Consider the following 27,472-nt stretch of genomic DNA (forward strand, 5'->3'; position numbering starts at 1 on the left):
TGAGTTTGGACTACGAATTGAATGAAGATGCAAGAATTTACAATACAAACATAACCTTTTATATAAAGAAATTAAAATTCATTTTATTGATGCCCCATCTACTTCCAAAGGAAATAACACTATGGTAAATATAATTTTTTTATATTTGTTCTACACCGAAGAATATTTAATTATACCCTTCACCACTACTGTGGTACAGGGTATATAAGTTTGTGCATTTGTATGTAACGCAAGAAGGAGTAATCATAGACCAACCTTTTAGTATACGGATCGGCTTAGAATTAAATTCTGAGTCGATTTAGCGATGTCCGTCTGTCTGTCTGTCCGTCTGTCTGTCGTCTGTCTGTCTGTCTGTGATGTATTTTTGTGTGCAAAGTACAGCTCGCAGTTTTAGTACGATTGTCCTAAAATTTGGTACAGAGTCCTGTTTCGGCTCAAAGACGATCCCTATTGATTTTGGAAAAAACGGTTCAGATTTAGATATAGCTGCCATATATATTTTTCACCGATCTGCTCATAATTAGCGTGTATATCAACCGATCTTCCTCACATTCCGTACATCCGAATATTTTATGAGTCTCGAAAAACTTGCAAAATATCAACAAATCGGTTCAGATTTAGATATAGCTCCCATATATAGCTTTCGCCCGATTTACACTCATTTGCCCACAGAGGCCAATTTTTTGCTCCGATTTAGTTGAAATTTTGCATAGGGAGTAGAATTAGGCGTTGTAACTATGCGTGCCAAATTTGCTTGAAATCGGTTCAGATTTGGATATATCTCCCATATAAAGCTTTCGCCCGATTTACACTCATATGACCACAGAGGCAATTTTTAACTCCGATTTAGTTGAAATTTTGCACAGGAGTAGAATTAGCATTGTAGCTATGCGTGCCAAATTAGTTGAAATCGGTTCAGATTTAGATATAGCTCCCATATATATGTTGTTCTGATTTCGACAAAAATGGTCAAAATACCAACATTTTCCTTGTAAAATCGCCACTGCTTAGTCGAAAAGTTGTAAAAATGACTCTAATTTTCCTAAACTTCTAATACATATATATCGAGCGATAAATCATAAATAAACTTTTTCCAAGTTTCCTTAAAATTGCTTCAGATTTTAAACGTTTCCCATATTTTTTTACTAACATTGTGTTCCACCCTAGTGCATTAGCCGACTTAAATTTTGAGTCTATAGATTTTGTAGAAGTCTATCAAATTCTTCCAGATCGAGTGATATTTAAATGAATGTATTTGGGACAAACCTTTATATATAGCCCCCAACACATTTGACGGATGTGATATGATATCGAAAATTTAGATCTACGAAGTGGTGCAGGGTATAATATAGTCGGCCCCGCCCGACTTTAGACTTTCCTTACTGGTTTTTATTTGTTTTAGTGTTCTGAAAATACTGCAAGGGACGAAGTTCTTTCATTTATAGCCTCTACTCCAAAAACAGATACTACTAGTCTAGATCTAGAAATCAATAGATATTTCGATGCGAAAGTCGATGAAACGGATATATTTATTTGGTGGAAGAAAAATCAACAGGTATATTGAAAATTCCGTAGGTTAAGGTTAATTTTCTTTAATTTAGAATTTCCTGAAATTGGCAATGTGAGCTAAAAAGGTTTTGAGCATTCCAGCTAAAGCGCATTATCCGAAGAAGCTTTTTCTAGTGCAGGAGCACTAATAACAGCTAAAAGATCTCAGTTAAATCCAAACACTGCACAGAAAGTGTGATTTATACATGACAACCATGATATATTAAAAAATGTAACAAAATAACCAGAAAAACTGTTTGTTTTATTGAAGCCGCCGATAACGCGTAAATTTATCGGCTGTGAGCCGGCTCCGAGCCGCCGCCCCGTTTTTTTTTTCGTCAGCCACCGAGCCGACCAAAAGTACTTGGCGCAAGACTCTGTGGTGGAAGGTATATTACATATAAATTCAGAAACAAATGTTTAACTGATCGTTATTTTTATTAATAATTTATTAAGCATTATTTATTTCTTTTTGAATAAAGGCTGGTATTAAGTTCCTATTGTCGCGTTAAAATAGCAATTTTTCATAGTTTCTTTTCTTTAGTTATTAATTGAAATTCATCATACCTCATCAAGTTATAACAAAATTTGCGAAAAACGTTGTAAGTTTATTCTGCGTTTACAGATTTATTTTTGATTTTAGCAGCTAAACTCGAACTTAATACCCACCTTAAGAAGCAGTAATTATATTTTTTCGAAAACAAAATCCAAATTGTAAAATATATTGGATAACGGATGCAGATGCAACCAAAATGTACAAACTTTTGATATATTTTCATATGCATCGAATAACTTAATTATAATGTAAAAATAAAATAGCATCAATGAGATTGCCAGTCAACATAAAACGCTTTTGATGCTCTTCAATTTGCTGCTTAATAGATTTCTTATAATTCATATTAACTACGCATGGTAGGCATTGATACTGCACAGCTAAATGCTTCAATGTGCTATACATGTGACTCATCCTGTTCCACCATAAAAATGGCGACTCATCTAATGTGACATACACATCCGAACGATACCGCTTTAAATCTGTTTCAACATTACTTGGCTCATGTGTTGTCGGTTGTTCCACAGGGCTTTCGTTAAGATCAAAAAATAATTCCAAATCTACAAAAAAGAGAAATAACAAAAATATTAGATTATATAAAACATACTGTATGATAATAACTTGCTTGATTTTTTTGACATATGTCCTGGAGATGTTTTTACACCACAATTAGGTTTTGGCGATGGTTTAGATGGGGAAATTCCTTGGGAATCGACAATTCTATCGAATTTTTCCGTTAGTATCTGCACACATGCATTGTAATTGCTTATATTTATCAAACGATGAAATCGTGGATCGAGCAATGCAGATATAGTTAAATGAATATCCGATAATATGCTGAAAAAATATAATAAATATATTAGATGTTGGCTCGTCATTAACCTCCTATGGATTTATAAGTTGTCTGGAAATTATACTAGTCCGAATAAAGGTATATATGTTTGTATTTCCACCAGATATATTCATAGCAGAAAAATTGTGCTATTTGAATAAACTGGAGATCTAGGAAGGAAAATGTAGGTTAATTTCAGATAACTTTAACAGTATGTATTACAAACTTCGATATAGTAAAAATAAGTGAATATTTTTCGACAGATTTAAGAACATTTATTAACATCTCTTGTAAGTGTGCAAGAAAATTATAAAATAACGTCTTGATTTGAAATCTTAAATCTGTAGAAGTAAAAAATTCTGTAGAAAAAAAATTTTACATTGAGTTTCAAGCAATTTTCATGATCAGTGCGCCTTCTACACCCTCAAGAAGTGAAATCGGTCTATATGGAGGCATTACCAAATGGACCGATAAAAACTTAATCCGATACACGTTTTTGTGAGCCTAAAATACCAGAATATTTACAATTTCAGGCAAATCAGATAAAAACTACGGTTTCTAGAAACCCAAGGAGTTAAATCGGGAGATCGGTCTATAAGGGGGCTATACCAAAATATGGACCGATACTCACAATTTTTGGCACACGTATTTGTGGTCCTACAATACCTCTAGATTTCCAATTTCAGGTAAATTGAATAAAAACTGCAGTTTCTATAAGCCCAAGAAGTAAAATCGGGAGATCTGTCTTTACCAAAACATGGACCGATACTCACCATTTTTGGCACACCCCTTTATGGTAGTAAACTACCTCTAGATTTCAAATTTCAGGCAAATTGGATAAAAACTTCGATTTCTATAAGCCCAAGACCCCAAATCAGGAGGTCGGTTTATATGGGGACTATATCAAAACCTGGACCGATATAGCCCATCTTCGAACTTGACCTGCCTGCAGACAAAAGACGAGTTTGTGCAAAATTTCAGCACGATTGCTTCATTATCGAAGACTGTAGCGTGATTACAACATACAGACGGACATCGTTATATCGTCTTAGAATTTCTCCCTGATCAAGAATATATATACTTTATATAGTCGGAAATCGATATTTCGGTGTGTTACAAACGGAATGACAAACTTATTATAGCCCCGTCACCATTCTATGGTGGTGGGTATAAAAAGAATTATGTTTGGAAGTAATCATTAAGGAATATATGTATTGCAAATCGCACGATCTAAAATGGTATGAGGAAGAATGTGGAGGATTGTATCGAAGCAAAATAATTCCAATTAGAAAGAATTTTCTTAGATGAATTATTCTTGTATACAAATGACTTATTGGTTTTCAAATCGGGTCAGTCCGTCGTCGTGGCACCAACGAGATATGTATTAAATTGAATTGTTCGTTCTGCCAATTCAAGATTGCATAAGCAAACGGTTTACTATTTTTCAATATTGATGTTAACTTATTCGTATATATTACATTTCGCTGGATTTTCACACTTAAAGATCTACTTTACAAGTAGCTTTCTATTTCCACATTTTTCTAAGGTTGACAGTAGTTTATTCGTATGACAGTGTCGAAGGCTGTGCTAAAGTCGACGAAGTGTTTAGCAATGGAACTTTTGATTTAAGCTTTGATTAATGTGGTTGGTTTTGAAATCTATATTTGGTTTGGCTTATTATATTGAACAGTTTTACAAATTGTTTATTGTGTTCTTTATTTCTTCCAATACTTTTTCAATTTATTATTATTTCAAGTTTTACAATTTCTTAATTCCATTATATATGTTAACCTAAAGGTTTCAATAATGACCCATTCAACAATATGCCACAAGTCTTATGTAAGCAAGTTTTGAGGAGCTCTTCGTTTTAGCCTTCAAAGACATCAAAGTGGTAGCAAGATGATTGATGGTGACTCAAGATTCTTAATTTGTACAATGATAATTGGTATGCAATTACCATTTGGTTACATATGTCGGAACATTTATTATTGTTATTGGCACTTTATTATACCCTAAACCACATAGTGGTCAGGGTATAATAAGTTTGATCGGCCAAAAAATGTGCCTACCAGAAATATTGATTTTAGATCCCATAAAATATATACCGATCGACTCAGAATCACCTCCTGAGTCGATCTAGCGCTTGGTGTCCGTCCGTCCGTCTGTCCATGTATTTGTTGTTCACAGGATTCCGGTCGCAATTATTAACCGATTTTGATGAAATTTGGTACAGGGAGTTTGTTGGGCACAAGGACGAACGCTATTGAATTTGGAAGAAATCGGATCAAATTTAGATATAGCTCCCATATATATGCATCGCCCGATTTCGACAAATGGGGTCACTTTGCGCGTTTTTTCAAACGGATCGTCACCAAATTTGCCAAAAAGTAATCTTTTCCATCGCCCTTCAAGTCTGAAAAATTTTATCCAAATAGGTTCAGATTTAGATATAGCTCCCATATATATGTATCGCCCGATTTGCCCAAATTTGGCCTCAAAAACTTTATTTATCAACCGATCTTACTCAAAGTTGGCTAAATATAATCTTCTATAGCACTAACTATATGTGCAAAAAATCATCGAAATCGGTTCAGATTTAGCTATAGCTCCCATATATATGTACCGCCCGATTTTTCTAAATTTGGCCATAAAATCCTTATTTATCAACCGATCTTACCAAAATTTGGCTAAATGTAGTCTTCTATAGCACTAACTATATGTGCAAAAAATCGTCGAAATCTGTTTAGATTTAGATATAGCTCTCATATATATGTATAGCCCGATTTTCCCAAATTTGGCCATAGAACCCTTATTTATTAACCGATCTTACTAAAAGTTGGCTAGATCCAGTCCTCTATAGTACTAACTATATTTGCAAAATTTCATCGAAATCGGTTCAAATTTAGATATAGCCCCCATATATGTATCGCCCGATTTTGAAAAATTCGCCCTTATAACCTTATGTTTGACCATACAGGCCTCACTTCGTAACTGATCTTACTTAAATCTTGCACAAGGTAACCTTTTGTAGTATTAATCAAACCCGCAAAATATTATGCAAATTGGTTCAGATTTAGATATAGCTTCCATATATATGCATCGCTCGATTTTCCCAAATTTGGCCATAGTACTCTTATTTATTAACCAATGTTACTCAAATTTCAAATTTTGATGTACTAGCCGATCGTACTTATACGTACTTGTAGCTTTTACATAAGAATATTACTCGAATTTTACAAATTTGTATTTATTACCCACACGAATTTAACGATTTTCTCTTTTTTAATAATGGGCTCAATATTAGTGGCATACTAACTCCGTAGGCGCAATATCAACACAGTCAGAAGGGGAAATTCCCTATATGTAGGGTTTTTCTAATATTTAGCGTCTTGTAGGGACCTAGAACCACAATGTAGGGACATTTTCACTCAATACAATTTGTAATAATTTTTACATTTTGGTTGCTCTAGAGGAGGAAATTAGAAGCCGGCAAGGCTTGATCTTTAACAATGTGTGGTAAACTTTATTCCTGTAGAAAATTTTGTCAACATTTTATTTCTATAGAACATTTTGTCAAAATTGTATTTCTATAGAATTTTTTTTTAAAATATTATTTCTTTAAAAAATTTTCTCAAAATTTTATTTCTGTGGAATTTTTTCTCAAAATTTTATTTCTATAGAATTTATTGTCAAAATTTTATTTCTATAGAAAAATTTCTCACAAAAATTTGTTTATAGAAACTTTTTCCAAAATTTTATTTTTATATAGATTTTTAAAGTAATCTTTTAAAAATTTTATTTTTAAAAGATTACTAATTTGGGTAGAATTCTACCAACTGTGGCAACCGTGGTGGTAATACAAATTTATATTCTAAGTTATATACGTTTCATATTCATGTTTTAAGATAATAAAGTACTTAGAACCATTTTTGTTTTGTAAAATTTTTTAAATTTAACGAAATATATAGTAGGGAAAATTGTTTGGGAATGTATGGGAAAGTGGGGAACTTTTTTTGTCCTTGTAGGGTAAACCGAACATTTTCCCTGGCAACATTGACTATGAGCTATAGTCAGATTGACACAAAGCACCCATAGACATGTACCCCTTAATTTTCTTAAATATGCAACTGCGGTTTATCTCCCAGACCTATATGTTACCCCACAAATGCTTATGATTACTAATTCTGTAATGGTAGTTTAGGGTATGATATAGTCGGCCCCGCCCGACTTTACACTTTTCTTACTTGTTTTTTTCTTAATTTTGTTTTGGCAGTCCCTCATAACTGGATTCAATTTAATGCACTTGTTAATAAGAACTTTATTTTCTTGTTTTCTCTCTAGGAATTTCGTATTGTTAAATTGTATATCCAGCGTTTTTGTTACCTGGGTCGAGTAGTTTGTTCAAGTGTATTTTACTTTGGACGTTCGCTTTCTTATTTACATCTAATATTGCTGTGTCATCGGAAAAAGTTCCAACTATAGCTTCATCTGATATAAGTAGGTCTGAAGTAAATTGATAAAGCAATGCACAATGCAATTGACTTCAAGAACATAAAAATATCGTACGATTTAATAAACACATAAATATTTATTGGGAGCATTTTCTTATTTTATAAAGAAAACCGAACAAAACTAGTGATCTGGGATATGGTTCCTTTGGTTTCCAATTGGCATTAATTTCTTTAAAAATATGCTCTCGAGAATTTTCCAAAGAGAATAATCAGTAGACTTGTCGTGATTTTCAATATTTCTATGGATTTTTCCTTTTGTTATGAAAGGCCTTTGAGTTCAGCCGTTGCCTTATGCCTTATTATTTTTTTTATTATCGGGAGATTTTGTCCTTTTCCATATTTGTTTAGCTTTTATCTTTATGGCTAATTTTGCCAGAACGTGGTTGGTTTTTACGAAAATGTGCCCTATGGTGCCACATTCCATGGGGCTTTTTGAATAGATAGGACAAAATATTCGACAGCATTTAAGTGAATCGTCTTCAGTTACCCAGCAAAAACTAGGTATCGCATCTTATAACAATTTGCCTCCCGAGTAAAAATTCAGAGATCTAATTACATCTGAGCAGATGTGAAAATTGGTAAGATATAATTATATCTAATTACTATGGAATCAGATCTGATCAGAAAGTCAGATAAAATTAATTGAAAATTTCAAATCAATTAATTTTTATTCAAATATTTTTATGCCCAATTAGTTGGCTAGATCCAGTCCTCTATAGTACTAACTATATTTGCAAAATTTCATCGAAATCGGTTCAAATTTAGATATAGCCCCCATATATGTATCGCCCGATTTTGAAAAATTCGCCCTTATAACCTTATGTTTGACCATACAGGCCTCACTTCGTAACTGATCTTACTTAAATCTTGCACAAGGTAACCTTTTGTAGTATTAATCAAACCCGCAAAATATTATGCAAATTGGTTCAGATTTAGATATAGCTTCCATATATATGCATCGCTCGATTTTCCCAAATTTGGCCATAGTACTCTTATTTATTAACCAATGTTACTCAAATTTCAAATTTTGATGTACTAGCCGATCGTACTTATACGTACTTGTAGCTTTTACATAAGAATATTACTCGAATTTTACAAATTTGTATTTATTACCCACACGAATTTAACGATTTTCTCTTTTTTAATAATGGGCTCAATATTAGTGGCATACTAACTCCGTAGGCGCAATATCAACACAGTCAGAAGGGGAAATTCCCTATATGTAGGGTTTTTCTAATATTTAGCGTCTTGTAGGGACCTAGAACCACAATGTAGGGACATTTTCACTCAATACAATTTGTAATAATTTTTACAGTTTGGTTGCTCTAGAGGAGGAAATTAGAAGCCGGCAAGGCTTGATCTTTAACAATGTGTGGTAAACTTTATTCCTGTAGAAAATTTTGTCAACATTTTATTTCTATAGAACATTTTGTCAAAATTGTATTTCTATAGAATTTTTTTTTAAAATATTATTTCTTTAAAAAATTTTCTCAAAATTTTATTTCTGTGGAATTTTTTCTCAAAATTTTATTTCTATAGAATTTATTGTCAAAATTTTATTTCTATAGAAAAATTTCTCACAAAAATTTGTTTATAGAAACTTTTTCCAAAATTTTATTTTTATATAGATTTTTAAAGTAATCTTTTAAAAATTTTATTTTTAAAAGATTACTAATTTGGGTAGAATTCTACCAACTGTGGCAACCGTGGTGGTAATACAAATTTATATTCTAAGTTATATACGTTTCATATTCATGTTTTAAGATAATAAAGTACTTAGAACCATTTTTGTTTTGTAAAATTTTTTAAATTTAACGAAATATATAGTAGGGAAAATTGTTTGGGAATGTATGGGAAAGTGGGGAACTTTTTTTGTCCTTGTAGGGTAAACCGAACATTTTCCCTGGCAACATTGACTATGAGCTATAGTCAGATTGACACAAAGCACCCATAGACATGTACCCCTTAATTTTCTTAAATATGCAACTGCGGTTTATCTCCCAGACCTATATGTTACCCCACAAATGCTTATGATTACTAATTCTGTAATGGTAGTTTAGGGTATGATATAGTCGGCCCCGCCCGACTTTACACTTTTCTTACTTGTTTTTTTCTTAATTTTGTTTTGGCAGTCCCTCATAACTGGATTCAATTTAATGCACTTGTTAATAAGAACTTTATTTTCTTGTTTTCTCTCTAGGAATTTCGTATTGTTAAATTGTATATCCAGCGTTTTTGTTACCTGGGTCGAGTAGTTTGTTCAAGTGTATTTTACTTTGGACGTTCGCTTTCTTATTTACATCTAATATTGCTGTGTCATCGGAAAAAGTTCCAACTATAGCTTCATCTGATATAAGTAGGTCTGAAGTAAATTGATAAAGCAATGCACAATGCAATTGACTTCAAGAACATAAAAATATCGTACGATTTAATAAACACATAAATATTTATTGGGAGCATTTTCTTATTTTATAAAGAAAACCGAACAAAACTAGTGATCTGGGATATGGTTCCTTTGGTTTCCAATTGGCATTAATTTCTTTAAAAATATGCTCTCGAGAATTTTCCAAAGAGAATAATCAGTAGACTTGTCGTGATTTTCAATATTTCTATGGATTTTTCCTTTTGTTATGAAAGGCCTTTGAGTTCAGCCGTTGCCTTATGCCTTATTATTTTTTTTATTATCGGGAGATTTTGTCCTTTTCCATATTTGTTTAGCTTTTATCTTTATGGCTAATTTTGCCAGAACGTGGTTGGTTTTTACGAAAATGTGCCCTATGGTGCCACATTCCATGGGGCTTTTTGAATAGATAGGACAAAATATTCGACAGCATTTAAGTGAATCGTCTTCAGTTACCCAGCAAAAACTAGGTATCGCATCTTATAACAATTTGCCTCCCGAGTAAAAATTCAGAGATCTAATTACATCTGAGCAGATGTGAAAATTGGTAAGATATAATTATATCTAATTACTATGGAATCAGATCTGATCAGAAAGTCAGATAAAATTAATTGAAAATTTCAAATCAATTAATTTTTATTCAAATATTTTTATGCCCAATTAAAACTGTGATTGATACTATTAATTCGTGATTGAAGACGTTTCAATTAAAAAATTAATTGGAACAATTAATTTCGTGTTTGATCTAATTAGATCTGAGCATATCCGAAAATTGGTAAGATATAATTATATCTAATTGCTATGGAATTAGATTTGATCAGAAAGTCAGATAAGAAAATAGTTACGTTTTTATTTCAAGAAATCAATTGAGTTTTGCAATCAACATCAATTAAATTTTTAATTGAAACAAAAAATAATTGAAATTTTCAAATCAAATCAATTAATTTTTTAATTTTTTTTTTATGTCCAATTAAAACTGTGATTGATACTACCATTTCGTGATTGAAGACATAATTCTATATAATTCTATGTTTGTTTTGTGTGTACTAATTTATTTGAATTCATTTGGATGTTATGACAAAGTCGAATTACCTTTGTACCCTACAAATATTCCATCATTTGAAAAAAAAAAAATCTATGACGACCTTACAGTTTCGGTAATTGGAATTATAACTTTCATATTAAGCTGAAAATGCAATACAAGAACAATTTTTGTATTTGATTCAAATATTAACTTTTTCTGTGTAGGATTGTTAGTTAAAAAGGGGAGTTACCAACGTAAGTATCGATAACCATTAACAATAGATTTCTACATACACTATATCAAATAAATGTCCCTATATCAAAAAAGATTCTGAGATACGAAGAAATATATCTTTAACAGTTTGGTGTACGGACAATTGTTTGAGACAGTGTAGGTTAAGCTAGGTATAGTGGCAGCCCGATATTTTCAGGCTCACTTAGACTATTCAGTCCATTGTGATACCACAGTGGTGGACTTCTCTCTTATCACTGAGTGCTGCCCGATTCTATGTTTAGCTCAATGACAAGTGACCTACTTTTTTGGTGTTCGGTCGAAACTGGGGTTGAACCCACGACACTATATATGCAAGGCGGACATGCTAACCGTTGCACCATGGTGGCTCCATGGTGCAACGCTGTGCAAATATGAAAATTTAATATTTCATTTTATTTATAAATCGTGTTCCATCATACATGTTCCAATTCTGTGTAAAATTGAAAAACTGCAAAATGAAGACAATGTTAAGAAGATCTTTGCCATCGGTAACTTTTACCACATCCAAGTAATTCAATCCTTGATGACTGTTATAATTTTGAAAAAGCTTTTAAATAGGTTAACATTTTTAAAGTCACGTTAACATATCCGTTTTATAGCATTTCTAATACTATAAATGCTATATATAATGGAAATGTTTTCATGGCCATAATCAAATTAAATATTCCTTATTGTCGATTTCAGCTTAAAACCATGCGTTGACTAAACTAGAAGGGAAGCTTAACCAACAGAGGAAAAGTAGGTTTGTAAAATTTATTTTAGCAAAGCCCTTCAGACTGCAAGATTAGTTAGACTGTTCGTTAAGCTTATTTTTGTAGTTTAGTCAACGCATGGTTTTAAGCTGAAATCAAAACAACAATATGATTGAAGAAAAACGACAAACATATTAAATATTCCTCTTAAAATAAGAGTTGTGTTTGCATACAACTTTCGATGTCGAATATATACAATTTTACTCTACCATATAAAGGTGGGAATATTATTAACTGAATATGCTTACGTATTTGACAAAGATTCTTGAAAACCCTTAAAAACAGACTAGAGATGTATAAAGCGTTATAACTTACAGTTTATCTAAAGTTGTACTGATAGTGTCTTTAATAGTTGCAGCAAAATTGTCATCTCCTTCGTTAAATAGAAGTCTTTTCGATAAAACTTTGGAAGTTATAGGCGACAACATGCTACTCAGCGGGATTTCTTCACCCGTCAGTGTATCCATCGTAACCTTAAAAAATCAATATATTAGAAAATTCCCATAACCCATTATTTGATTCAATCTTACCGCTAGTGTGCTCAAGATATCATATACTATTTTTGAAGAGGCAACTAAAGCTTCGACATCCTCGGGCCAAGAAAGAGTTTCAGAAAAGAATTTGAGAAGTTCATAATACGTCCAAGGAAAGTCACTACATACTTGGGGAATCTCCACACCCTAAAAGTAAAAAATAATATGCGTTATAGGTTACCGTTCCTTTAAGAAATTATCCTGTTTATTCACACCTTTGAACTTATTTCTAAATGATAACGCATAAGAGTATCTTTAATTTCTTCAATAATAGATGCAACACCTGGTAGTTCCATAACATTTTTTATGCAATGATTTACGATTGTATCATATGACAGTATAACAGGAATATCTATAAGAAAAAATATAGTTGTACATACATTTCAAATAGGATATTTGATTGATTCTTACTTTTTTCATTTAAGAAGTGCTTAAGATATTCGTCGTAGTCGCAGTTTACAATGGCCGCCGTACAATTGTTCAAATTAAAATCTTCGAAAATTGTATCAATTACAGTAAACTTATTGTATTCTATAGTGCAATAGATTTGATTCACCAGGTTATAATCAGGTGCTTCTGTAGCATAATTGAAATAAATAGATAAAAAATGCTTTTGTTCAACATTTTCCCAGATTTCAAAACCTAGCGAAAACGGTTTGATTTGAGAGTGGACTTTTATTTGATCAGCCAGAGTTGTTTGTTTGTCACTATGAACCTCTTTGATATATGTTTCAACCTGGAAAATAATATTTTTCAATATTTTCATTATTATTGTTATAAATTATTTAATACATTATATTAAATCACACATGTTCCGGTAATCGCAAATCGAACATTTTTGATTTGACAACGGTTTTCTAACCTCAAAAGCTTTACTCCAAAATCTTTGCAGAAATGAAATCTTCAATAGGTAGTTTAAAAAGAAATTGTATATAAGTGACTCTGCGGAAGAGTTCGCTAGTTAAAAGGAAACAAAAACTTTGCGGTTACGATTATCGGAGCATGGGGGTTTCACTTATTAATACTATTCAACAATTAATTGAATTTGAACGAAATACAAAATTTAACAAAAGTAGCTATAAGTATTAGTGGTAGAGATAGTTAAATGTACAATACATTTTGAATAATTTTTAGTATCTTACGACCTTTTAATTGCTTGACAACTTATTTTCAATTCACGAGAAAGCGGATGTTTTTTCACTTTTCCTGGGACCCTTTTCAAAATGATCTAATAATGTAGTTCTCCCTTTGTTTTGGAAAAAATTAAAAAAACAGTTTGGTAATGAATGTAACATATCACAAATTAGTGAGAAGTATTTAGTATTGTCATAATAATGTAATGAAATGCAACTTTTACTACTTTTTTTACTGGGTAGAAAAGACAAATACTTTTGATAATTAGAATTCAAGGTTGTATACTACAATTTCATCTCCTTACCCGTGTAAAAAATTGGTGAATCTCATTAGATATGATCAGATCTTGTCCCATTGGATCTCACCAGAAATGATAAGATATATAGATATAATTAGATCTTTCAATTTTTACCCACATTATCAAAATGTTGGAAGGTTTGCAATGGTTATCAGTGAGTGAACGATAACATTAGGTTAGTTTCGCGTTGAAATTTTCGTGGTTACATTTTTAAAAACTTCAATATAAAGCAGATAAATTTTTTATTTTTATACCCTTCACCACTACTGTGGTACAGGGTATAATATGTTTGTGCATTTGTATGTAACGCCAAGAAGGAGTAATCATAGACCAACCTTTTAGTATACGGATCGGCTTAGAATTAAATTCTGAGTCGATTTAGCGATGTCCGTCTGTCTGTCTATTGATGTATTTTTGTGTGCAAAGTACAGCTCGCAGTTTTAGTCCGATTGTCCTAAAATTTGGTATAGGGTCCTGTTTCGGCTCAAAGACGATCCCTATTGATTTTGGAAAAAAATCGGTTCAGATTTAGATATAGCTGCCATATATATTTTTCACCGATCTGGTCATAATTGGCGTGTATATCAACCGATCTTCCTCAAATTCCGTACATCCGAATATTTTATGAGTCTCGAAAAACTTGCAAAATATCAGCCAAATCGGTTCAGATTTAGATATAGCTCCCATATATAGCTTTCGCCCGATTTACACTCATTTGCCCAGAGAGGCCAATTTTTTGCTCCGATTTAGTTGAAATTTTGCATAGGGAGTAGAATTAGCATTGTAACTATGCGTGCCAAATTTGGTTGAAATTGGTTCAGATTTGGATACATCTCCCATATATAGCTTTCGCCCGATTTACACTCATATGACCACAGATGCCAATTTTTAACTCCAATTTAGTTGAAATTTTGCACAGGTAGTAGAATTAGCATTGTAGCTATGCGTGCCAAATTTGGTTGACATCGGTTCAGATTTAGATATAGCTCCCATATATATGTTTTTCTGATTTCGACAAAAATGGTCAAAATACCAACATTTCCTTGTTAAATCGCCACTGCTTAGTCGAAAAGTTGTAAAAATGACTCTAATTTTCCTAATCTTCTAATACATATATATCGAGCGATAAATCATAAATAAACTTTTGCGAAGTTTCCTTAAAATTGCTTCAGATTTAAATATTTCCCATATTTTTTTACTAAAATTGTGTTCCACCCTAGTACATTAGCCAACTTAAATTTTGAGTCTATAGATTTTGTAAAAGTCTATCAAATTCTGTCCAAATCGAGCGATATTTAAATGTATGTATTTGGGATAAACCTTTATATATATAGCACCCAACATATTTGACGGATGTGATATGGTATCGAAAGTTTAGATCTACAAAGTGGTGCAGGGTATAATATAGTCGGCCCTGCCCGACTTTAGACTTTCCTTACTTGTTTTATTTTATTTCAAACATCAATACATAGGAAGCCTAATAAGGCCTATAATACATGTATTGTAAGATTAACTACTACGACTAAGTTGTAGTATAACTAATTTAATGGTAAATTTCTTATCAATGATAAATACATTACAATTAAAACTTGGTCCCCCAACCACAAAGTATTGCAAAATTAAATAATATAAAAACCCAATAACCAGCACATTTATTAAGAAAATGTTAACTCATTAAGAATGTGTGTCATTTACATGATCCAAAATATTACTCTTGTATGATTGGTAAGAAAAGGACAAATTTCTTAGTGAATTAGGCAAATGATTCCAAAAGCGAAGAACTCGAATCAAAAAAGACTTTTCATATATCGAGGAATGTATCATAGGGACATCAATTTGAACATTACGCGTTGAATTTATAAATGAAAATTAACTCAATTGATGCGCAGTTTCTTGTTCCGCCAGATTTTGACAAGACTTTACAGGAATAAGTTGGTTCCATTTATAAATATGATTATTTAAGGAAAAGTAATCGCGAAAATAAAGTGGTTTTCAACTCGAAAATTAATTGAATTTGAACGAATTTCGCGCTCACTTTTTGTTTCAATAAAGCTTGTGTTAACAACTAAAGATCTGTCGGCCATTATTAATTTATAACAGGTTATGGGCCTACAAATAAAGTTAAAGAATTTTTAAAGAAATAACTAAAGTAAATTTGAAGAAGCTTTTGTTTTTACGATGCAAATTATGCCAATTGCAATTTTATGATAGAACTCCTGTTACGTAGGCAAGGTTTGTAGTTGCATGTTATCGAGGGATCTCGTCCAATTGCTTAAATTAAAAACAAGTAAGGAAAGTCTAAAGTCGGGCGGGGCCGACTATATTATACCCTGCACCACTTTGTAGATCTAAATTTTCAATACTATATCACAGCCGTCAAATGTGTTGGGGGCTATATATAAAGGTTTGTCCCAAATACATACATTTAAATATCACTCGATCTGGAAAGATTTTGATAGACTTCTACAAAATCTATAGACTCAAAATTTAAGTCGGCTAAAGCACTAGGGTGGAACACAATGTTAGTAAAAAAGATATGGGAAACATATAAATCTGAAGCAATTTTAAGGAAATTTGGCAAAAGTTTATTTATGATTTATCGCTTGATATATATGTATTAGAAGTTTAAGAAAATTAGGGTAATTTTTCAACTATTCGACTAAGCAGTGGCGATTTTACAAGGTAAATGTTAGTATTTTGACCATTTTTGTCGAAATCAGAAAAACATATATATGGGAGCTATATCTAAATCTAAACCGATTTCAATCAAATTTGGCACACATGATTATATTACTAATTGTACTCCTAGTGCAAAATTTCAACCAAATTGGGCCAAAACTCTGGCTTCTGGGGCCATATCAGTCCATATCGGGCGAAAAATATATGGGAGCTATATCTAAATCTGAATTGATTTCAACCAAATTTGGCACGCATAGCTACAATGCTAAATCTACTGCCTGTGCAAAATTTCAACCAAATTGGGCCAAAACTCTGGCTTTTAGGACCATGTTAGTCCATATCGGACGAAATATATATATGGGAGCTATATCTAAATCTTAACCGATTTCAATCAAATTTTGCACACTTGACTATACTACTAATTGTACTCCTAGTGCAAAATTTCAACCAGATTCGGCCAAAAATCTGTCTTCTGGGGCTATATAAGTCCATATCGGGCGAAAGATATATATGGGAGCTATATCTAAATCTGAACCGATTTCAATCAAATTTTGCACACTTGACTATACAACTAAGTGTTAAGTTTGTACAAAATTTCAAGCCAATCGGTATAAAACTCTGGCTGCTGGGTCCATATTAGTCCATATCGGGCGAAAGATGTATATGGGAGCTATATCTAAATCTGAACCGATTTCTTCTAAAATCAATAGGGTTCTATTCTGACCCAAATTAGGAACATGTGCCAAATTTGAAGGCGATTGGACTTAAACTGCGACCTAGACTTTGATCACAAAAATGTGTTCACAGACAAACGGACGGACGGACAGACGGACATGGTTATATCGACTCAGGGACCCACCCTGAGCATTATTGCCAAAGACACCATGTTTCTATCTCGTCTCCTTCTGGGTGTTACAAACATATGCACTAACTTATAATACCCTGTTCCACAGGGTGGCGCAGGGTATAAAAATATGGGAAACATTTAAATCTGAAGCAATTTTAAGGAAACTTCGCAAAAGTTTGTTTATGATTTATAGCTCGATATATATGTATTAGAAGTTTAGGAAAATTAGAGTCATTTTTACAACTTTTCGACTAAGCAGTGGCGATTTAAAAAGGAAAATGTTGGTATTTTGACCATTTTTGTCGAAATCAGAAAAACAAATATATGGGAGCTATATCTAAATCTAAACCGATTTCAATCAAATTTGACACACATGACTATATTACTTATTGTACTCCTAGTGCAAAATTTCAACCAAATTGGGCCAAAACTCTGGTTTCTGGGGCCATATAAGTCCATATCGGGCGAAAAATATGTATGGAAGCTATATCTAAATCTGAACCGATTTCAATCAAATTTGGCACACATAACTATACTACCAATTGTACTCCTTGTGCAAAATTTCAAGCAAATCGGTATAAAGCTCTGGCTGCTGGGTCCATATTAGTGCATATCGGGCGAAAGATATATATGAGAGCTATATCTAAATCTGAACCGATTTCTTCCAAAATCAATAGGGTTCTATTCTGACCCAAATTAGGAACATGTGCCAAATTTGAAGGCGATTGGACTTAAATTGCGACCTAGACTTTGATCACAAAAATGTGTTCACAGACAGACGGACGGACGGACGGACAGACGGACATGGTTATATCGACTCAGGGACCCACCCTGAGCATTATTGCCAAAGACACCATGTGTCTATCTCGTCTCCTTCTGGGTGTTACAAACATATGCACTAACTTATAATACCCTGTTCCACAGTGTGGCGCAGGGTATAAAAATTGTGTAGTTCAAAATAAAGCAGAACTTGAGGAATGGGATTATAAAGATGATGAGGCAAGATGTACAATTTGGCTTTGGTGATGGACGACCAGCTTGGTCACTTACGGAATTTAACAACTGCAAAAGAAACTAGGAGGAGGAAGTTACATTTGCATTGATGCAATAACGTGTTATTGCTGAGTATGAGAGGCGTTCGAAATCAATTGGTGGAGGTGGCGCTGATGCTGTTTTGCTGGCTGTGGATAAAACTGGTGGCGAATGTTAATTTTGTAAAAAGACATCAAAAGAAAATCTGTGTCAAATACGAAAATTGGAAATCAAAAAGGGTGTTAACAAAATAAATTTGTTTGAAGAAAAGTCGAAAAATCTGAATGTATCCAACGATTTCTTATTTGGTTTTGGTAAAAGTATGAACAGCTGTTGGTTAGTGGATTCGGGTACAAAGCGCCATGCAGTTGAAAGCAAACAATTTTTTATTGAGGGAATTGTATCTGGTGAAGTACAATTTATTGACAAAAATGGTAATGTTCACAAACTATTTTACATGACGTCTTATGTGCACTTTGTGTAGTAGGAAACATTTTATCTGTAAGGCAGTTATCAAAAATTAGATATTTTGTATCATTTGAGAAAAATGTCTGCTTGATAAGCGAGAATCTAAGAACATCGGCATTGCGGATATAAAATGCGAAATGTATATTTTAAGACAACCATATAATATAAATGCGGTATTGCAGCACAATAACAACTGTATCCATGTATGGTGTAGGAAGTTAGGACATCGTAATCCTGAGGCAATACGAAAATGGTTCCTGGTGAAATGGTTAAAAATATTACGCTGGTTGTATGCGGCGTTAAAGAAGTTTGCGAAGCATGCGTCAAAGGAAAAATGGCAAGACAACATTTTCCAAGACAGTACAATTTTGTATTTGATTCACACTAACATTTGCGGGCCAATGCAAAAAATACCGTCAAGAAAAAGACACGTTCTCACGTTTATAGACGATTTTTCGGGTTCGGTCAGATAGAGGGGGTAAAAACATTGGTAAAAGTTTTATAAACTTCCTCCAGTCAGAAGGGATTGAAAAATGAAAAATGAGAAAGCCGAGAGGAAAAACCGATCGTTGAGATGGCAAAGTGCCTGCTTATTGAAGCACAACTAGATTCTGGGGAGGGGCTATTTCGACAGCCAATTATATTCAAAATATAGTGTATACCAGAACAATAAATACAACTCCTCATATGTAATGGTATGGTATAGAACCACCAGTACAAGATGTAAAAGCCAGTCTCTGGGTGAGTTTAAAGATGGTATAGACGAATCAATGCGAGAAGAGAAAAATGAAATTTCTAAAATCAAGAACCCAGAGTGCGACAAGAGTTTCTTCCAGAAAAATAAAGGTCTACCTGCCAGAAAGTTCATTCATGAAATTTGGTCTGCAAAGGAAATTCAAGAGCCAAGGACTTTTTAACAATCTATATCGGGTGAACAGAAACATTAGTGGCTCACAGCAATGCAGGAAGAAATAGAATCTATGGGGAGAAATACAACATGGAACCTTACGGAGCTTCCTGATGGTAAGTCTGTTATAGGAAGTAAGTGGGTCTATGAAGTGAAACGCACATCTGATTGAGAAATATACCGATTTAAGGCACGCCCGACTTTTGGGATTTTCCCAAAAGTCGGCGTCAATTACGACGAGGTGTTTGCGCCCTTAATGCACACTACTTTTTGTATTTTATTGTCCATAGCCGGGAAACAAAATATGGTTGTTGTTATTGTTGTTGTAACAGTTTATTGTGATTTCATCCATTTTTATGTTATACGCTTTGGTACTTCAGCTTGTGGCCAGATCGAGGAACTCTGCGACTAAGGTGGGGTACGTCCAGAGTGACCTGGCGGTAAGTCGGGTTGGTTTAGCTGGGCAAGAGAAAAGATGACGCGTGTCGTGTGGCCCTTGGTTGCAAATTGGACATACGTCAGCTACGCTGCTATCAATCACTGATAAATAGGAATTGAGGCGGCTGCACTTGCCTGATCTTAACTGGGCTAAAACTAACCTAGTCTGCCGTGGGAGGTCTCTTTCCTCAGGTGCTATGGGCGGTGGACGGACTCCGAACAGGATTAACCTTGTAGCTTCTCACCGTTTCAGCTACAGTATCCTCATGAATCCTGTTCAAACCTGCCTGGTACGCTGCTTGATCTAGAGGTTCTCTTTTGTAGCGCTGGATCTCGCGCTCTAGATTATGTATATCAACCCTTACATTCCTGGGTGGTGGTTGTGCATCCATGAGATGGTGGTTTGGGTGATTACTGCGATAACAACCCAGGAGATACTGCTTTGACAACATGTAGTTGTGTCTTCGCACAGGGATGATCCTTGTCTACACATAAAGGTGATCCAGGGGTGTGCTGCGGAGACACCCAGTCGCAGTTCTAAGGGCAGCGTTCTGACAGGTTTGTATGTTATTCCACTGCGTATCACTAGTCTGCGGTGTCCACACTGGCGCCGCATAGTTTACCACTGACCGGCCAATTTCCTTATATGTAGCTAACAAGGTGAAATAACTGGTAAGATTATCTAAGTAGACATTTAAACGATCGCAGATGTCATCAACATTGGGCCCAGATGCCAAGATTGTACAGTCATCCGCATATGATACAATCTCGACGCCGTCAGGTGGGCGTGGAATCGAGGACAGGTAGAGGTTAAACAGTGCCGGAGATATCACCCCACCCTGAGGAACTCCCTGTTTAACTCTACGTGGTTTTGACTTTTTGTCCCTTAATTCAACGTACGACTGGCGTCCACACATATAATTCAGCACCCAAAGTTTCACTCCTGCCGGTAGGGACGTATTCTCGATGTCCTCAAATAATTTGGCATGGTTGGCCGTATCGAATGCTTTCGATAGGTCAAGCGCCACGAGGACCGTCCTATGACACGGCCTGGGCTGATTAAGTCCCTTATTGATATGTGTCGAAGGCATGTAAGGCTGTCGTCGTACTGTGTACCTTACGGAATCCATGTTGATGGTGGGCAGATGGAAAATTCTCCACAAGGCTAGGGAGGAGTAGTGCCTCAAGTGTCTTGGCTACTGGCGAGAGAAGGGATATCAGTCTGTACGATTCACCTTTACTCGAATCTTTGCCTGGTTTCAGTAGTGGAATCACCCTTCCCATCTTCCAGACATCGGGTATAATGAGTGATTCTAAGGACAAATTGAGGAGTCTGGTCAGGTACTCAACTCCCAGTATTCCCAGATGCTTCAAACATTAGCACTGAAATTCCGTCGGGGCCCAGCGCCTTGGATGGTTTCGCGTTGTTGATGACACTGGTAACTTCGGCTACAGTAAATTGTGGTGTGTCGTCGGCTCGGAGACCACGTATACGACGTGTGGCTCTCCTTTTCGCTCTATCACTCTCGGGATGCTCGACAAACTGTCGGTTGAAGTATTTGGCGCATCTCTTCGGATCAGTCACAGTCACGTCGCCAAAGGTGACTGAAATCCCATCATCCCTTGTAGCGGGGTTCGAGAGGGCTCTAACTGTTGACCACAATTTACCAGTCCCTGTGCCTAAGTTACATTGCTTCAGGTGCTCTAACCAAGTGTTCCGCTTGTGCTCGTCGACTATCTTACTAATCTCTAGATTTAGTTCTCTGATTCTAGGATCAGCAGGATTAGCACGACGGCGTTCATCACGCTCGTCTGCGAGTCCCGCCGCTTCGGCTGGGAAGTTGGGCCTCACTTGGGCAATTCGACCAGCGGGTATGAAGCGAGCGGCTGCTGCGTTGATGATGTCCCGGAACGCCCTCTGAGCAACATAAACATGAGAGGGGGACGGGAGCTCACTGAAGCGGCGATCGGTGTAATCTCTGAAGCCTTCCCAGTTGGCTTTCTTTTGATTAATAAACGTCCGGCGTTCAGAGGTTATGAAATCGGAGGGTCGGTAGATGGTGAGAATTATGGGGAGGTGGTCCGAACCCAATGAAATGACGGGTTGCCAGGAGACGTCATTTATCAGACCAGGCGACGCTAAAGATAAATCTGGCGAACTGCTGCAGTCACCCATAATCCTCGTGGGGATCTCTTCGTTCACCATGCAAAATGTGGAGTCATCTATCTGCTCTGCCAAAGCTATGCCTCTCTGGTCATTACCTAGGAGAGAATGCCAAAGTTCATGGTGGACATTAAAGTCTCCTAGAACCAATCGGTTATGCCCGCACAACAGCCACTCAATGTTTGGGCTATAACCTGGAGCACAGCTACCAACCGGTGGTATATACACATTGTATAGCTCTATCTCGGCAGCCCCAGACTTAACTGCTACCCCCATACATTCCATATACGGGTCACTAGTGTCTGGCACAAGCGGGATAGGTCTATACTGTAATATGAAAGCCAGGCCACCACCTCCACTTCTCGTGCGATCCTTTCGGAGCATATTGTATCCATCACAATGGCGTAGGCTGCAGGTGGAATTCAGCTTTGTTTCCTGGATCGCCGCGACCCTTATCCTTTTCCGATTCATAAAGTCCACGATCTCGCTAATCTTACCCCGGAGCCCGTTGCAATTAAATTGCAAAAACGATGCACTATCCGGAACTGGAACAACAATATTGGGTGTGAGATGCTGCGGCGGAGTATATTGTTGTACGGGAGATGTAGGGGGAGTCGCATAGTCAGACGACCCGCTGCTGTTATCGCTGGCACAGCATCCTGCCACGTAGTCAGTATGACTATACTCCCGCAGCGATGTTAAGCCGGAGCAGTTCCGGAAGTGAACCCACTCCAAGCACCGGTTACACCTGACCGAAACCAAACGGTGGTGGATCAAGTTTCGGCAGAACAATACCATGGTCCGGGGTTCTCCTCTATCCCGGCTCGGACCAACAGCAAACGGAGAAGGCTCCCCGGGATGCACCTTCGAAACAACACGTACACTGATGTGGCAGCCGCTGGCCAATGGATGGGGTCCACCGGTCGATCCGGTACACAGAACCCGCCGCCGTGGGATCGTTGTAAACCATTTAGATGTAAAATCTGTTTTTTAACAGTAAACTAGAAGAACACAGTTATATGAAACAGCCGCAAGGTCTTACCAAGGGAACGATGATCTTGTATGTTTGCAGAATAAAAGCATATATGGGCTAAATCAGGCTGCAAGGCTATGGAACAATACATTACATGATGTTTTACTTATCTAAAGTTTCTTCAGAGTCTAAACGATCTTTGTTTATACTGTGGTCTCGATGAAGCAAAACCTACAAGAACTCCAAAATAAAAATTCCTCATTTCTAGGAAATAATATGAATACAGACCGACCGGATGTATCAGCTGCAGTAAACATATTAGCGCAAAAATTATCACAACCTTCAACAGAGGATTGGTCGCAATGCAAACGATTTCTTAAGCACCAAATCCGATCTTAAATTGAATTTAAGTGACACAAACAATGAACAAGATCTCATAACATACGCAGATGCGAATTGGGCGGACGAAAGAAGTGATCGAAAATCGAACAGCGGAAGAGTTCTTCATTATAACGGTGATACCATTCGATGGAAATTCCAAAAACAATCATTTGTTGCTACATCAACTTGCGAAGCAGTGTATGTCTCACTATCCGAAGATGCGAAGGATATGCAATGGATCATTTGTTGCTACATCAACTTGCGAAGCTGTGTATGTCTCACTATCCGAAGATGCGAAGGATATACAATGGATAAGACAATTATTGCAAGACATGCACCAAAAGTCAATAGCCCAACACTAGTTTATAACGATAACCAAGGCTGTCTACGTCTTTTTAATGAAGATTAAATATTCATTTAAAACCAAACATATCACAGAATATGTTAATATATTAATTGATTCAATTAATTATTTAATTAAATCCGAATAAAATCCAATTAAAAATATAATGCATATTTGTTCCGTTTCCAATTAAAATATTAATTGATTTAATCAATTTGTTTATCAATTCGGAAATAATTTTCAATTACAAACATGATTGAAAATTTTCGTCCCAATGAAACATGTGATGGATTCAATCACCTTTGTGATTGAAATTAAATAGTTTTAAGCGATGGAGAGAAAGAGCAAAAAGAGAACAAGAGAATGTGTATATGTTCAACTACACGTGATGGAGAGATCAGTCTGTGGAAGTAACTCGTATATACATATTTTGCATAAATACATATTTTGAATACAATGACAAGTCAACTAAAAGGGTCGAAAAAAATAAAGTGTGCAACAACAAATGATCATGGGGTAAAGGAATACATTTGGAATTACCTGTGTTTGTGTTTTGCGGTATGGTAAACATGTGACACAATCTACATTTATTGAAAGTAAGCAATTGTGAATACCGTTTTCCATTGAAGCCTGTTTATATTAAACGGACTAAAATAATATATTTTTTACTTATTTCCTTTAGTGATCAATTTTATTTCGTCAAATTGAGTAATCCATAATTTTGTTAAAAAATCGTCTAGTATAAGAATATTTATACCCTTCACCACTACTGTGGTACAGGGTATAATAAGTTTGTGCATTTGTATGTAACGCCAAGAAGGAGTAATCATAGACCAACCTTCTAGTATACGGATCGGCTTAGAATTAAATTCTGAGTCGATTTAGCGATGTCCGTCTGTCTGTCTGTCCGTCTGTCTGTCCGTCTGTCTGTCTGTCTGTTGATGTATTTTTGTGTGCAAAGTACAGCTCGCAGTTTTAGTCCGATTGTCCTAAAATTTGGTATAGGGTCCTGTTTCGGCTCAAAGACGATCCCTATTGATTTTGGAAAAAATCGGTTCAGATTTAGATATAGCTGCCATATATATTTTTCGCCGATTTGGTCATAATTGGCGTGTATATCAACCGATCTTCCTCAAATTCCGTACATCCGAATATTTTATAGGTCTCGAAAAACTTGCAAAATACCAGCCAAATCGGTTCAGATTTAGATATAGCTCTCATATATAGCTTTCGTCCGATTTACACTCATTTGCCCAAAGAGGCCAATTTTTAACTCCGATTTGGTTGAAATTCTGCACAGGGAGTAGTATTAGCATTGTTACTATGCGTGCCAAATTTGGTTGAAATCGGTTCAGATTTGGATATATCTCCCATATATAGCTTTCGCCCGATTTGCACTCATTTTTATTTATTTATTTATTTATTTATTTAGCATAACATGCTACTGATTTTAAACAATACTTCGTTAAATTATTAAATTGGATTGGGTAATTTTGACATTACATAACTTTTCAAAAATTTTCTTTTACATATGAAATGAGCGATTTTTTAAAGGAATGTATGTTATTTTCATTTTTTAATTCAATTGGCAGTTCATTAAATAATTTAAGCCCATTATATAACAATAAGTTTTGATAAAAATTGGTTCTACTTAAATTTAATCGAAAATCTTGAATATTTCGTAAATTGTACGGTTGAACGTCTGCTACATACGTTATATAACTTTGCATATACTTTGGAACTAAGTCGTGCTTTATTTTAAATATATATATCAATGCGTTCATTGTAAGTCTTTGGTTAACTGACATCCATTTTAGTTTATTCAACATGCTGATTGTATGCGTTAAATGATGACATTTTAGAATCGCTCGCATTGCTTTATTTTGTAACTTCTGAAGTCTGGATTTCATAGCTTGATTTCCCATAAACATGATTGTTGAACAGTACTCAAAGTGAGGTTTAATAATCGTATTAAATATATTGATTGCTGTTGGAAGAGAAACTTTGTTTCGTATTCTTTTTAAAAAAGCAACTTTTTTTGAGATCTTTTTGCAGATATAGTTGTAATGTGCATCAAACTTAAATTTTTTGTCAATTACAATACCTAAGTACTTTATTTTCTCAACTTGATTCACTTCTTGTTCATCGATTAGAATATTTCCTTCAATGACTCCATTGACAACCATTACGTTAGTTTTGTTTATGTTGAGCTTCAGTTTGTTCATTTTTAAATACTTTTCCACTGCTCTTAGATCTTCATTAAGCTTTGATATACATTCGTTTGTATTTTTTCCACTTATGTACAACAAAGCATCATCAGCAAACAAGCATAATTTAGTATTTCTTAATATGTTTTTTAAATCGTTAATATATATTAAAAATAGCAGTGTTCCTAATATTGCTCCCTGCGGTACACCGATTCCTACAGTACTCCCTGATGAAACATAAAGGCCACATTTTGTTCTTTGTGTTCTCTCCTCCAGGTAACTTTTAAACCATTTACTTTCAACTCCTTTTACTCCATATTTTTAAATTTTCTGTACCAATAATTCTCTATCGACTGTTTCAAATGCACGTTTTAAGTCCAAGAAAACTGCTACGATGCAATTTTTATTCGTGACTTCAGATTTCCATTGAGTAATAACGAGATTCAAAAGGGACTCACAGTTGTGATTATGTCTGAATCCTGATTGCGTTTCGATAAATACATTATTTGATTCAAAATGGCTATTCAGTTGGGTGTATATTACTTTTTCCAATATTTTACTTAGAATCGGAAGCATATTTACTGGTCTTATTTCATTGGGGTTATCCGTATTTTTGATTTTCGGTATGGGTATTACATATGACTCTTTTAGACATTTAGGGAAAATTCCCCATCGTATAGATTCATTTATTAAACGTTTTATTGCTTCACCAAGCAAGTCAAAGTTATTTAATAGAATTTTTACTGACAGAAAATGTTGATCTTTTTTTGTATTCATTCCCTTTAATAAAGATTTCAAATCATTGGTATTTATAAATTTGAATTTGAAGTTCTCCTTTGGAATGTGTGTAATATTATTTTCATAAATGATCGGATGTATACTGCTGACTATTTCTTCTACACTCTCTATAAAAAATTTGTTCATTTCTTCAGCTATGCGTTTCTCATCAGATATGAGGGATCCATTTACTTTTATTTTCTTAATATGGGTATCATCTTTCTTAAGTACAAATTCTTTTATAGTTTTCCACATTGACCGTTGATCTGTACAATTATCAATTTTATTACTGATAAAAGTTTCCTTAGCACTACGAAGTTGTGATTTGTATTGATTTCTGAAATGCCTATAATTTTCCCAACTAGTATTATCGTTTATCCAAACAGCTCTTTGATGT

The 27,472-nt window shown here is 34.8% G+C and overlaps 1 protein-coding gene and 1 long non-coding RNA gene across 2 annotated transcripts in view; one reads left to right on the forward strand and one right to left on the reverse strand.

The window, feature by feature from the left end:
- The first annotated feature begins 6 nt into the window (after window positions 1–6).
- Window positions 7–1,801, forward strand: LOC142223037 (uncharacterized). Its single transcript, XR_012718508.1, has 2 exons — window positions 7–124; window positions 1,403–1,801. It is a non-coding gene; the product is annotated as an uncharacterized LOC142223037 (long non-coding RNA).
- Window positions 1,802–1,967: 166 nt separating this feature from the next.
- Dref (DNA replication-related element factor) overlaps window positions 1,968–27,472 on the reverse strand; it is a 29,866-nt gene continuing 4,361 nt past the window's right edge. Inside the window, exons 2-7 of the mRNA XM_075295334.1 lie at window positions 12,839–13,163; window positions 12,643–12,779; window positions 12,425–12,574; window positions 12,210–12,367; window positions 2,727–2,938; window positions 1,968–2,661 (exon numbers count right to left, since the gene is read on the reverse strand). Coding sequence (XP_075151449.1) covers window positions 2,342–2,661; window positions 2,727–2,938; window positions 12,210–12,367; window positions 12,425–12,574; window positions 12,643–12,779; window positions 12,839–13,163 — 1,302 coding nt within the window. The 3' untranslated portion in view covers window positions 1,968–2,341. The remainder of the gene's footprint in view (window positions 2,662–2,726; window positions 2,939–12,209; window positions 12,368–12,424; window positions 12,575–12,642; window positions 12,780–12,838; window positions 13,164–27,472) is intronic.

This window comes from Haematobia irritans, chromosome 2 (genome assembly GCF_050003625.1).
Source record: "Haematobia irritans isolate KBUSLIRL chromosome 2, ASM5000362v1, whole genome shotgun sequence".
NCBI lineage: Eukaryota > Metazoa > Arthropoda > Insecta > Diptera > Muscidae > Haematobia > Haematobia irritans.